Raw genomic sequence first — 13,649 nt, forward strand, 5'->3', positions numbered from 1 at the left:
TAAGTTCAACTTCTAATTGGCTTTATTTATTTGCAGCTTTGTGTGAGTGCATCTGTGGAGACAAGTAGGCTCTTAAAGAGATTAATCTGTTTATTTTATTCAAACTTGTTAAAGGTCAAATGACAAGGTTGACAGTTTTCATCACCAATGTATCTGGGCCCAGCAACTCCCCTATATTTTTTCTGCTTTTCCATTTGGGTGTACATGGATGTACCATTCCTCATGTTTGACAATAGTTTTGGTCAATGGGAACATCAGATGCAAATCAAAACAAACCCTTAACGAACATTTGGATGTACATCACAGCCTCAGAGCACCACCATTATTGCTGTCTGTGTAGAAAATTATCCTAGGGGACTATACAAGAGTGTGACTGAATAAAGATCGACATAGATCTGAAGTAGGAGTTCTTAGGATGGGTGATTAAAAGCTTGGTCAAGGAGGAGACAATCAAAAGAGGAGAAAGAGACAATTGGGAATTGAACGATACGAAGATTGGTGGATTGCAGACGATATGAAGATTGGTGGAGTTGTGGATAGTGAGGAGGGCTGTTGTCAGCTGCAAAGGGACTTAGATATGATGCAGAGCTGGGCTGAGGAGTGGCAGGTGGAGTTCAACCCTGTTAAGTGTGAGGTTGTCCATTTTGGAAGGACAAATAAGAATGCGGAATACAGGGTTAATGGTAGGGTTCTTAGTAAGGTGGAGGAGTAAAGGGATTTTGGGGTCTATGTTCATAGCTCTTTGAAAGTTGCCACTCAGATGGATAGAGCTTGTAAGAAGGCCTATGGTGTATTAGCGTTCATTAGCAGAGGAGTTGAATTCAAGAGTCGTGAGGTAATGTTGCAGCTGTACAGGACCTTGGTAAGGTCACATTTGGAGTACCGAGTGCAGTTCTGGTCGCCTCACTTTAGGAAAGATGTGGAAGCTTTGGAGAGGGTGCAGAGGAGATTTACCAGGATGTTGCCTGGAATGGAGAATAGGTCGTACGAGGATAGGTTGAGAGTGCTAGGCCTTTTCTCATTGGAACGGCGAAGGATGAGGGGTGACTTGATAGAGGTTTATAAGATGATCAGGGGAATAGATAGGGTAGACAGTCAGAGACTTTTTCCCCGGGTACAACAGAATGTTACAAGGGGACATAAATTTAAGGTGAAGGGTGGAAGGTATGGGGGGATGTCAGGGGTAGGTTCTTTACCTAGAGAGTGGTGGGGGCATGGAATGCGCTGCCTATGGGAGTGGCAGAGTCAGAATCATTGGTGACCTTTAAGTGGCAATTGGATAGGTACATGGATAGATGCTTAAGCTAGGACAAATGTTTGGCACGACATCGTGGGCCGAAGGGCCTGTTCTGTGCTGTATTGTTCTATGTGCTATGTTCTATGAACCTAGAATCTTCCTGTCTGTGTGCGCAGTTCCAAACACAGGCCTGTATTTATAAACTTTCACTTGGAGAGCCTAAGCTATTTAATTCGTATCAGAGCCAAGTTTTCCGAAAAGTTAAAATCAGAGTTAGCTGTGAAGCAATGGCCTGGAAAATATTTTCAAACACAGAATACAACGTAAGTCATATGGAATATCAAATAAAATCAAAATACTGCCAATGCTGGAGATCTGCAATAAAAACAAAAGATGCTGGGGAAGCTCAGCAAATGTGTCAGCATCTCTGGAGAGAAAACAGGAACAATGTTTTGAGTCCAATATGACTCTTTGCAGTATATGATTGGAGAACTTAAAGCAATTTGTGATTACTATTAAAAAATTTAAGATCAATGGCAGGCACATTACTGGAAAACTTCATTCATAGGCTTTATTAGGAATCCAGAGTGTGGTGCTGGAAAAGCACAGCAGGTCAGACAGCATCTGAGGAGCAGGAGAATTGACGTTTCAGGAATTCCTGATGAAGGGCTTATGCCCGAAATGTTGATTCTCCTGCTCCTCAGATGCTACCCGACCTGCTGTTCTTTTCCAGCACCACACTCTCAACTCTGATCTGCAATCCTCGCTTTCTCCTTCCTTTATTAGGAATTTTCCAAGTTGGTTTCTGAACATCACAGGAAATGACTTTTCTTGTCACTACATGTTCATCTGGCAAATTTCCTCAGGGTTGTGTAGCTAGAAAAATTAAGCAAGGAGTTGTGGATTGAAGCAATATTCCAGTGACTTGAGCCCTTCATCCAGGCTGTACATCAGTGCTAAGGGGGAGCCATCTTTTGATGAAGACTTTAAACAATTCAGTTTGATGTGAAAAAGCAGCCCAGGGCACTATTTGAACAAGAGCAGAAGAACTCTCACTGTAGCTTGGCCAATATTTTTCTTTCCGCAAATGTCAGTGAAACAGGTTATCTGGTCATAACCACATTGCTGCTGCTTTTGGGATCTCATTGTGTGTGATTTGGTTGTTGTATTTGCCTTCAAAACATTACCTATCTTTCAAAAATGCTTAATTTTGAAGTTGTGTGGGATGTGCTGGGGATGTGTCAAGTAAGCTATATAAATGCAACTTGCTGTTTTCTCACTGATGTATAAGGCACAACCACAGATGGTTTGTGTGAAGAGATGGTGGTGCAGTTGTAATGTCACTGGACTAGCAATCCAAAGGCTAGGCTACTATTCTGAGGATATAGGTTCAAAACCCACCACCGCAGCTGAATTTAAATTCAGTTAATAAATCTGAAATGTAAAGCTAGTTTCTAAAAACATCAATTGTCATAAACATCCACTTCGTTCCTAGAAGTCCTTTAGGGAATATAATCTGCCAGCTTTGCCTCTTCTGACCTACATGTGTCTTTCTGGAATACAAATGTGGTACGGACTCTTAAGTGCGCTCTGAAATGACCTAGCAAGCTACTCGGTTCAAGGGAAAATTAAGAACAGCGAATAAACATTGGCCTTGCCAGGAAATTAAGATTCTAGTCTACTTCATGACATCCAAATCTTGTGAATGAATTGAGAAAAGCACATAGCCACAAAACAAAGCCTCCCTCAGCAATCTCTCTGGTTATTTTTAGTATGAGAAACGTTGTGACTTGGTCTTGGTATAGCTGCAATGAAGACTAACTTAATATTCATTAAAAAAAAGATGATGGTACATTGGGAGTGTGTGACTGGATCCAAAGTGTGAGTGTGGTTAACACTAACTGCAGAACAGAACATGAACATATAAAATTGTTTTAGTTGGTTCAAATTGTGAATAAATATAATTCAAGGAAGAGTTACACAATCAGTGTTTTGTGAGTGCCACTATCAATCTAATTGCGACACACGTATTCTGGATCCTGGTGCATGCAACAGATCTTCCAAACGGTGCGTGTTGAGACCCCAGATACACATTTCCCCCAAACATTGCTGAATAATGATGAAGATAGAAACCCTGACAGTTTGCCATTCCCTCCCAACTCATTCATCCCTCTCCTGTTAGTCTGACTGAGTTTCATGAGTTAGCACTGACAGAGGATCAAGCCAGAGACCTTCTCTAAGCTGAAACCGCTCATTAATCCTCTTATTACCTGTCCATATCTTTACCTCTCTCTCCTAAGATATTCCTGAAGATTTAAAGCAAACATTTTGTCACTTGCCCTTGTGTCTCTTTTAGATGCTCACTGTCGAATTTAGTTTGAATATATTCAAATGAAGCACTATTTTGCTATATTCATAAACATTAAATAAATGCAAGTTGTTGTTGCATGGTCCACCTGACGATTCAACCTCACTGAGACAAGGAGCTAGCAACGAAGGCAGGCAGCACTTTGCTCAATCCTGTTTTATCATTTGCAAGAGGGCGCAGTCTTTTTAATTATTCATTCTCAGTATGTGGCCAGTATTGCAGAGAATAGAACAGAATTCTTCCAGTGTGGAAAAAGGCCCTTCGGCCCAACAAATCCACACCGACCCTCTGAAGAGTAACCCATCCAGACGCAGCCCCCTACTCTATTACTCTACACTTTCCCTGACTAATGCACCTAACTTACACACATCTCCGAACACTACAGGCAATTTAGCATGGCTCATTCACCTAACCTGCCCATCTTTGGGCTGTGGGAGGAAACCGGAGCACACCCACACAGACTTGGGGAGAACGTCACACAGACATCACACAGACAATCACCCGAGGCTGGAATCGAACCTGGCTCCCTGGCACTGAGAGGAAGCAGTGTTAACTACTGAGCCACCGTGCCGCCCCAAAGTTTGTATTTATTGCCCATCCCATGTTACCCTTATGGCAACCCGCAGTGGTCTGCTGGTGGTGAAGGTATGGTGCTGATATTGCATGGAAAGGATATATTTTGACCCAAGGATTACGATTATATATTTGCAAATCAGGATGGTGTGTGATTTGGAGGAGAATTTGGAGTTATTGGTTTTACTGGTCGTCTGCTGTTTGTTCTTCTAAGTGATGTAGGTGCCTTTGCCACACTTACACCCAAGGGAAGGAAGCCTAGCATTACTATTCAATCACAATATTTCTTTATTTGTATTTTGTACAGTTCTGAAAATGGGGGACAGCAGGTTCACCAGTGTCCATCCGCAGGCAGTGATTCCTGTCACCAAGGGGATGGCCAAATTGGGAATGGGTGCCCCTTGCTCCAGCCCAGAGCGATTAACCCGGAGAGGCTCAAGGACTTTGGGGAGGATGAGTACCTAGAAAAAGATGTGAAGACTTGTGAAGTAACCATTACAGGCCGCACAGAAACACAGCTCGGCAATGCCCTGAACATGACAGAGCACAAGACAAACCAGATCCTCGGGATGTGCAGCGGGCAAATCCAATTTGAGGACATCAGTGTAGCAGCCTTTAAAATCTCGAATGGAATCCAGAAAACCCCCTGCACAGTAAGTTGATAGCTTCCTTTCCCAATGTGAGTTCGTTTTGTGAGTGGCAGGCTCACATTCACTGAGTCTAAGGTGGAGAGTTGGCATCTCCATACTCCAGCAGTATTTGTAGAGGCAAAAACAGAAAGACACATTATATGGTGCCTTCAGCAATTTCAGAGTATTCCAGAGTGCTTCACAACCTGGGAGTTACTACTAAAGTATAATCACTGTTCTAATGTAGGTAATACAGCAGCAGATGTGTGCAATGCAAGCTTTCTCATACTGCAACATGATTAATGACAATGATAAAGTTTTTTTTTAGATTAGATTAGATTTGTTACAGTGTGGAAACAGGCCCTTCAGCCCAACAAGCCCATACTGACCCTCCGAAGAGCAACCCACCCAGATCCATTCCCGTACATTTACCCCTTCACCTAACACTATGGGCAATTTAGCATGGCCAATTCACCTAACCTGCACATTCTTGGACTGAGTTTAATGATATTGATTGAAGGATAACTAGGTGGGACTCTCTTTGAACTAGCACCATGGGATCTTTCACATCTATCTGAGAGTGCAGAGGAGCCTTTGGTTTAATACTTCACCCCAAATCAAGGCACCTCTACCAGTGCAGAATGGCCTCAACACCACACTGGAGTTAACCTGCATTTTTCTGCTTGAACTCACAACCCTCTTGACTCAGAGGAGTAAGTGGTAGCCACTGAGCCACATCGCTATCAGTGCACCTCCACTCTCACAAACCCCTACCCTGTCAATTCAATTACTTCCAAATAATGTGTACCCCAGATTAGATTGCACAGGAAAGACCCTATTACTTACCTTCAGCAATGGGACTAAACACTTCCTTCAACACAGCCCACTCCACCTGTGTGTCAGCTTCCATTTAGAACATGAACACTTCAATGGTTTCTCATTTCAAGCTCTCTGAACTCTTTCAAATCTATACAGCCCTAATTCTGCCACTTCACCACCAATATCTTGTCCCCAATTTCTGAAAAGTAACACCCACACCCCCCCCCCCCCAAGGCACACATCCAAAATGACTTTCCCTTTCCACCTTCAAGACTCCACATGAAACCCAACTCTGACAAAGATTTTGATCACGTTATTATTTTCCTTTATACTTTCATGAGTTGTGAGCATTACTGGCAAGGTCAAGATCGGTTGCCCAACCCTAATTATCCTAGAACAGACATTTCAGAATTAAGTATTGATCACGTTGCTATGGGTCTGGAACCTCATATAGGCTAGACCAGGTAGAATGACAGATTCCCTTCCCTAAAGGACAGTAGTGAATAGCAGGTGGTTTTTTTTACAATCAATGACATTTTTACTTGCAACCATCATTGCAATTAGCTTCTAATCCTAGATTCACCCACAAGAGGAAACATCCTTTCATCTTTCAGGCTTTTTAAATATCTGCTCAATATTTGGAATTACCTTCCCTAATGCATGGTTTGCTAATGGATCAATGTGTTATTTCTCTAACCCTTTCTCCCAGTTCTTCCAAAAACAACTCTTGTTATATACCATCTTTAACATAAAGTGTTCAATGCATTTCACAGGAGTGTTAGAAACAAGACCTTGGCATTAAACAAATAAAGAGATATTACTGCAAAATCTAGAACAAACGTAGTACTAGTTTCAGTAATGGTGACCATGAAATTATCGTTTACTAATATTCTTCAGGGAAGAAATTCTGTTGTCTGCACCAGACTCCAAACCAACAGCAATGTGGTTGACTTGAACAAGCCATTTAATTCAAGGGACTCTTAGGAATGGGTAACAAATATTGGTCTTTCCAGTAGCATATATATCCATGATAGAATAAAAATAATTAAAGACCAAAATTTGTTCAGAGTTGTATTCTAAGTAATGTATATAAAGAGATATTGCTAGTTTCAGAAAGAAATTCTATGTTTGAGATCAGCAGCTGAAGACATGGCAACCAATGGTGGAGCAACTGAAGTAGGGGCGTGCAAGAAGCCATCAGCTGAGATATCTCAGGGGAGTTATGGGAGTGGAGGAGATCACGCCATAGTTAGATTTTAGATGAGGGTTGGTAACATTTCAACTTCTATCTCATGTAGGGATCCAGTGAGCACATTTCAGAAAGGTGGGTTTTACCACAACAGTAAACATGAGTTTTGGGGAAAATAAAACATTCCAAAGCAACAAATGTTCATTTAGTGAGCCGGAGCAGGGATGATGGGCTGAATGGCCTCCTTCTGCACAATCGCACTTCTGTGATTCATTGAAATTGATCATTTAAATATTTAATCAATAAAAATGATTTGCTAAAATGTGCCTAGCAATGGAGTTTACTAATGAAACATTTTCTTTACTCCTTTGGTTAAGCAGCAAAGCAAGTGAACTGTTACGTTTCACTGTCAGTATACCTTTCAGATGCATGTTTATGATATCATCGGTATATCTATGCATTTGACCTGAAGGCCTAAAGGTCTCATATGCCATCTCACCTTGGATCACTTGAAGCATGACACTCAACAAAAGCTGCTCTTTGTTATAATCCAATAGTTTAATGTTAGCCCATACACTTATGTGCCTATGAGTGTAACATTTGTACATAACAGTTACCTGTACTTAAATGCCTGTTAGCTTCTTCAAATCTCCCACTCCCCTGACCATAAGACTGTCATTCCCTTCCAAGATCACTAGTGAACCTTTCGGCAAAAAAACAGCCACTGATTGGTGGAACAGCTCCTCATAAAGTCCTCCACCTATACTTGTATTTTGAACAAAAACCCAAGGGTCACGTATTGATGATGTGCCAAAATCTCTACAGTGGTCCCAGTGAGCACATGACCTCCTGACACTGAAAGATGCTACTCAAACTTGACAATCTTTTTCCTACTGCTCTCCGACTCAAAACTGAGGCTGTATTTCACAGACTGAAATAAGTGTTTGCTAGGATTTTGATGGATATTTATAACTTTTCAACAACTTGACAACAGCCAATAAACCTTGGCCTCAGTTACTCAGAATATATACTCTTTTTGTTTATTCCCAGTATTCCAGACTCTCTAAGCAATATGGGATGGATCTGTACTTGAAGAAGGAATATCTGCACTACACTGGCACTGTGAAAGAGCGAGGGGTATGGTACTTGCTAACGTCACTATCAAAGGTACAGAAAGTAAAATTGGCTAGTCATCCTTCCTAAGAGAAAGATAACTTAGTACTGTAAATACACGAATCTCAACAGGATAAAAGATAATTGAGAATATATCAGTATCTCTCAGTATCTATAAAGAAATAAATTATTAATTAATAATGGGTGTAGAAAGGTTGAAAACAAAAAATGCTGAAGATCAGACCGGATCAGGCAGCATCCATGAGAAAAAAAAGCCTGATCTGCTGTGACCCCCAGCATTTTTTGTTTTAAGTTCAGATTCCAGCATCTACAGTAATTTGCTCCTGATCTGAAAGATTGTTTCAGAACATGTGGATTAAGTTAGTTGGTTAAATCAGTGATTTTTAAACCTTTCCATTTATGACAACTAAGGCGAGGAGAAAGACCTTTTTGAGCAGCTGTTGGTTTTACCTCACTTTATTTTACATGCTGCTGCAAAACCAACTCATCAGATTAAATGGAAACTTCTGAAAACAAGGAACATTTTGTTGATTTTTTTTTCAATATTGAGTAAGAATTGTATAGTTTTGGGAGTACAGAATAGAACATTGCTGAAAAATGTATAAATTTTGTTGAAGCTTATCATTTTGCATTCATCAGGATACTTGCAAGAATACCAATCTTAAAGGGGACAATATTTTGCACTATATGAGAAGACAGTGTTGATTGATTGGCAAGAACACTATAGTGTATTGGAAGCTACAGAATATTAATATACATTGCTCCTTACTGACAGGAAATCAATGTACACACATTACACTTTGATTTTAACTTATCAAAATAGGTAACTGCCAGTATCTCGTTCCTTAGCGAAATGCCTTGACCAATCAATGCCAACTTGTTGATTTAAATTTAAACAAAGCTTGGCAGTTAGCCATCAATCATCATCTAACTGATTAATTCTATATGGTAATACTTACACCAAACAGAGTCCGCTTGTCAATTAATCAACACTCTTCTCATACAGTAAAAAATGATGTGCCATTTACATTGGTATTCTTGCAGATATCCTGATGAGTGTAATACAGAAAACTTCTGCAGGAAGTGTTGTTCCTCAGAAATGCTCGAGGAATAAATGGATGCACATTTAAGATTAAATATCAAAAGTATATTTTAATTTCTTTGAGAAACAAAAGCATAGATTTTTCTGTATTATAATTATATAAGTTTATTTGGAAACATTCTATTGTGGTATAAAATCAGGACTGTAATCTTCTTTTCAGAATCTAATACTTTTCTGACATCCATATTAATCAAACAAAACAACAGTGACCTATATCTTGTTTTAAAACACAATATTGTGACAACTTGAGCTATGCATGTAGGGGCCGGATTGGTTGTGTGACATCACAGAAGAAGTAGAGAAGAAAGTTTTGTTTTCTTCTCTCATCTGAGCTTGATTTTGCAGTATTAAACATCAGTGGCTCCTATGCATCTGTGTATTCACTGGATGATGCATGTTCTAGATGACTGGATTATCTCAGAACAATGCATTAGTGACTGTGGGAAACAAAGCTCATTCACTTCGATAATTTCAGTCCGAGACAAGATCTGAAGCAATCAGTATGTTTATTATATGCTTGCAAGCGTGGTGCCTGAAGTAAGGCACCCAGAGTTTAGCAAGTACATATCTTATATAGGATTCACTACTCCCAACCCAGTGCCCATTACTATTGTTTATCTGTTGCCTTATCCGGCCTTGTGCATAACAAAGTACAACTTTTACTCGGCCATTCATCACATCCTGCTGTGGCCCATTGTTAGGTATATCCTTCTTCACTATTATCTACTTCCTCCACTTGTGATATTTCCTCCCTTTCCCCAACCATATTGATCGTTATGACCTTTTAATTGGGGTTTGTTTTTGTGTTTTTGCAAAAGTGGGAAACAGATGCTTATAACGACTGCTTGTACAAGCATATCTGGCTTAACCTACATCCTCACAGCACCTTATCTATTTGTCTGTAACATCTACCATTGTTTGCAGGCACGTTTCATTCTTGTATGCACATTTTAGCTAATACAAAAACAATTATATATTTCCTCCACATAGTTTTCATTCTTGTTGACTCAGTTCTTGGTTGAAACAATTATATGCTGGTGTGAGTGCATTTACCTTGCATTAGTAATTATAATTGCACAAGTAACACTACTTTACCTATATCCCACAATTTCCCCCTTTTTCGTTAATTACCATTTGTTATCTTCTGCATTTTTCTTTTAAGCATCGCCTCCAAAATTCGCAAGCATCATTCTGGAGATTTCATCCATCTTGGTCTCACTCATCCCATCATTATTTAATCGATAAAGTTCCTCTGCCTGATTCCCTTTTAAGGGCATCTGTTTCATTAAGGCTGTCTCAATCAGCCCTTGGGTGAGCCCTCATATACAAGGTATGATACAACAGCCAATGGCCACCAATACCCCGACTACTACTATCAAGGAAATAAGGATGGAAACCACCACCCCTTTCCATTTTCCAAATCAGGATTCAAGCCATCCCGTGAGAGATGTGTCTACTCCTGAATTCTCAGTCAGTTCCTTTGCTAAGGTAGTCAATCCCCATCAGGCGCAGTGTTATTAGGAATAAAAGTACAACAGCCTCCTCCTAACATCACACAAACACCCCCTTTTTCCGTTAAAATCATATCAACGGCCATTCTGTTTTCCCATGCCATCCTACTTGTCACATCAAGCTGTTCTGATATCCCTTTAACCGCATCTCTTGTATAATTTATAAATCACTGTTGATTGTAGAAAATGTAATATATCCAATCTACATTTTTATTAATTGTTACCCACCAAAAGAGAGCTGACTCTTAGCCTGCTGTAATCTGGTTACGAGCCTTGAACTCATCAGGTACCCCCCAGGGACTCCTACAGAATCGAGATAAATCCTGTCATCGAAAGAAGTGTCTAACAGTGATCTCTTACTCCTTCTCTTTTTCCCTACTATCTTTTCCTTCTCAAATGCCAGGGTAAATGGAATTGCCAATTGTACAATTGCACATATCCCTCTCCAATCTGGAGGGAGGGTGGGTCTCAGTATTTTGCTAGGCAGTATTTTGCCTCCACAGTACCATCACAGATCTGCTCGGGGAACCTTTAGTGCTGAGTAGTTCCCTCCCTTGTCTGTTTCGGTGACATTCTTAATCTCTACATAATTTCAGCTCCCCCAAATCTCTAGACCAGTTTGTACCTCGTCTACGCGCACACGGCGTGTGATTTTTGACTGCGGCTGAAAACGTGGGGTGGGGAGGGGTAGCTTTTGAATCTTTCTTCTCCAAGGGAGGGAACATCAGAGATAGGGAGGTACAGTTGCTATCATTCCATGCAGTCTCATCCTAATACAGGGCTATCATTCATTTCATGCCCTTCCTGTCTCGCTTCACTGAGCGGAAAGGGAACCACCTGGGCCACTGGCCTACCGGGGGCACATGCATAGCAATTGCTCTTGTTCAGACTTTTTACAGTATCCTTTACCCATTCAACACAGGCATTTGCATCCCCGTACCCAGTTTCTATTTCAGTGGTCTGTTTTAAGTCCTTTACCTCTATAATTTTTACTACTTTAAGGTCATTGGGAGAGGTGAAAGGTTGTACCTTTTTATCCAGTAGTTCTGCCCGTTTTCCCTGTCCCCCTCCCCCCCCCAACCCCCTCCCCAGAATTGCTTCGTGCCATGTGGTTTTCTTTATCGTTAAGTATATTGGGTTACACTTTTTACCAGGACAATTGAGAGCTGGTCAGAAGGGGCCCGGTGTACTGTGATGAGACCATTATACCAAGTACCATCCCCAAGGACTTAAGATGTATCTCTGAGCTGTGGTACTGTCTCTGATTATCTACATCCCCACAATTTACTAAGCTGCATGCATCAGCGTCTATTACTTGTGGATTATCGACTCAGGAACTGTTAATAACACGTATGAAAATGATATTTGACAAAATCCTGATACTAAGAGGGCTAGCATCATAACTCTAAGCATCCCCAGCATTCTAAAAAATGTGCTGAAGCACAAAAAGACTTAATATACAATCCTACAGAAATGATCCTGTGCTCGCGTCGCCACTGTATAATCAGTTACTCAAAGTCTCTTTAGCCTGAGTTTCAGCGGGTCTTGCATTGATTCGGCTGTCCAGACTTCTTCCTCAACTGGAGATTCCACTGGCCCTTTGATCCGAGTGTAGTGAGTCCAGCCTTTCTCCGCTGTCCTTATTGCCGTTTCGGGAGTCAAAAGAGCCTGATACGGCCCTTCCCAGTCCGGCTGCAATTTAGTCTCTGTCTATGATTTTACTAAGACCCAATCTCCCGGCCAGATGGGATGAACAGTGAATTCAAGGGGTGGAGTCTGTGCCAATGAACCCTGAGGAAAGACAAAGAGGAGGACAAGCCCAGTATATACTTCTTTAAGAACAAGTCTTCAGTTTCGGGAATTGGCAATTCTCCATTCATTCCCAAATAAGGTAATCCAAATAAGATTTCATAGGGGGAATAGTCCCAAATCTTCCCTTGGAGCTGTTCATACTCACAAGAGAGCTATAGGTAAACATTTGGTCCAAGGGAGTCTGGTTTCTATTATCAATTTAGAGAGCTGTCGTTTGAGTGTTTGGTTCATTCTCTCAATCCTTCTTGATGATGGCGGGTGCCATGGAGTATGGAACTCCCAGGAAATTCCCAACCCTTTCAATACCCCCTGTAACACTTTAGAGGTAAAATGAGTTCCTTGGTCAAAGTTTATATGGTTCACTAGCCCATATCGGGGAATTATGTGCTCTAATATTGTTTTAGACACCCCACTCGCAGTGGCAGTAGGTAGGGGGTATGCCTCAAACCAACCAGATAGATGATCTACTATGACCAGCATATATTTTAGTCTTCCTACTCTGGGTAGTTCAGTATAATTTTCTTGTATACTCTGGAAGGGTCTCAATCCCAGGTCTCTTCCTCCTGGGGTCTGTTTTCTCAAGACTTTCTTATTTACCTTTCTGCATATTATACATCCCTCACATATTTGTTTAGCACTTGTATATTCCTTTACATCCATATTCCCTAAGAACTAAATCACACATTGCTTGTACTCCCCAATGGCTGCCTTGATGTAGGACAGCCATAATTTCTCACATCATCATTTTGTTTAACATTTCCCTTCCATCAGGTAACATTCAATGCCTGTCTGCTGTTTTTGCAGCCCCTAAATCTTGCAATTCTTTTTCCTCTTTTTCAGTACATGTAGGAACTTCCTGAGGATCTGGGACAGTAGGTATTTGGGAATGAATCACCACTTCTTGTGGGTTCAGGGCTGCTTCCTTAGCCACTTCACCGGCTAGTCTATTCCCCCTAACGTCTGGTTCATTTCCTTTCTGATGGCCATTTACATGCACTACTGCTATTTCTCAGGGGAGTAACAGGGACTCCAAGACCCGTTTAATCAACTCCTCATGTGCTAATTCCTTCGCCCAGCTATTGATCAATCCTCTTTCCTGCCATATCTTTCTGAAAGTGTGCACAACACCAAATGAATATTTAGAGTCAGTGTATACTGTTCCCTCTTTATTTTCTAACGCCCTAAGGGCTCTTTCCAGTGCATAGAGTTTGCAGGTCTGAGCTGACCACCCATTTGGCAACCTTTCTGCCTCTACCACACTACCTTTCATCCCGT

The 13,649-nt window shown here is 41.0% G+C and overlaps 1 protein-coding gene and 1 long non-coding RNA gene across 3 annotated transcripts in view; one reads left to right on the forward strand and one right to left on the reverse strand.

Annotated features, from left to right (window-relative positions):
* Window positions 1-13,649, forward strand: part of LOC132835055 (L-threonine ammonia-lyase) — a 77,238-nt gene that overhangs the window by 27,336 nt on the left and 36,253 nt on the right. For both annotated transcript variants that reach the window (XM_060854316.1, XM_060854315.1), the window contains exons 3-4: window positions 4,486-4,831; window positions 7,866-7,982. In XM_060854316.1, the coding sequence (XP_060710299.1) occupies window positions 4,486-4,831; window positions 7,866-7,982 (463 nt within the window). The remainder of the gene's footprint in view (window positions 1-4,485; window positions 4,832-7,865; window positions 7,983-13,649) is intronic.
* Window positions 1-13,649, reverse strand: part of LOC132835057 (uncharacterized) — a 48,381-nt gene that overhangs the window by 7,099 nt on the left and 27,633 nt on the right. The window lies entirely within an intron of this gene.

This window comes from Hemiscyllium ocellatum, chromosome 43, assembly GCF_020745735.1.
Source record: "Hemiscyllium ocellatum isolate sHemOce1 chromosome 43, sHemOce1.pat.X.cur, whole genome shotgun sequence".
Lineage (NCBI taxonomy): Eukaryota > Metazoa > Chordata > Chondrichthyes > Orectolobiformes > Hemiscylliidae > Hemiscyllium > Hemiscyllium ocellatum.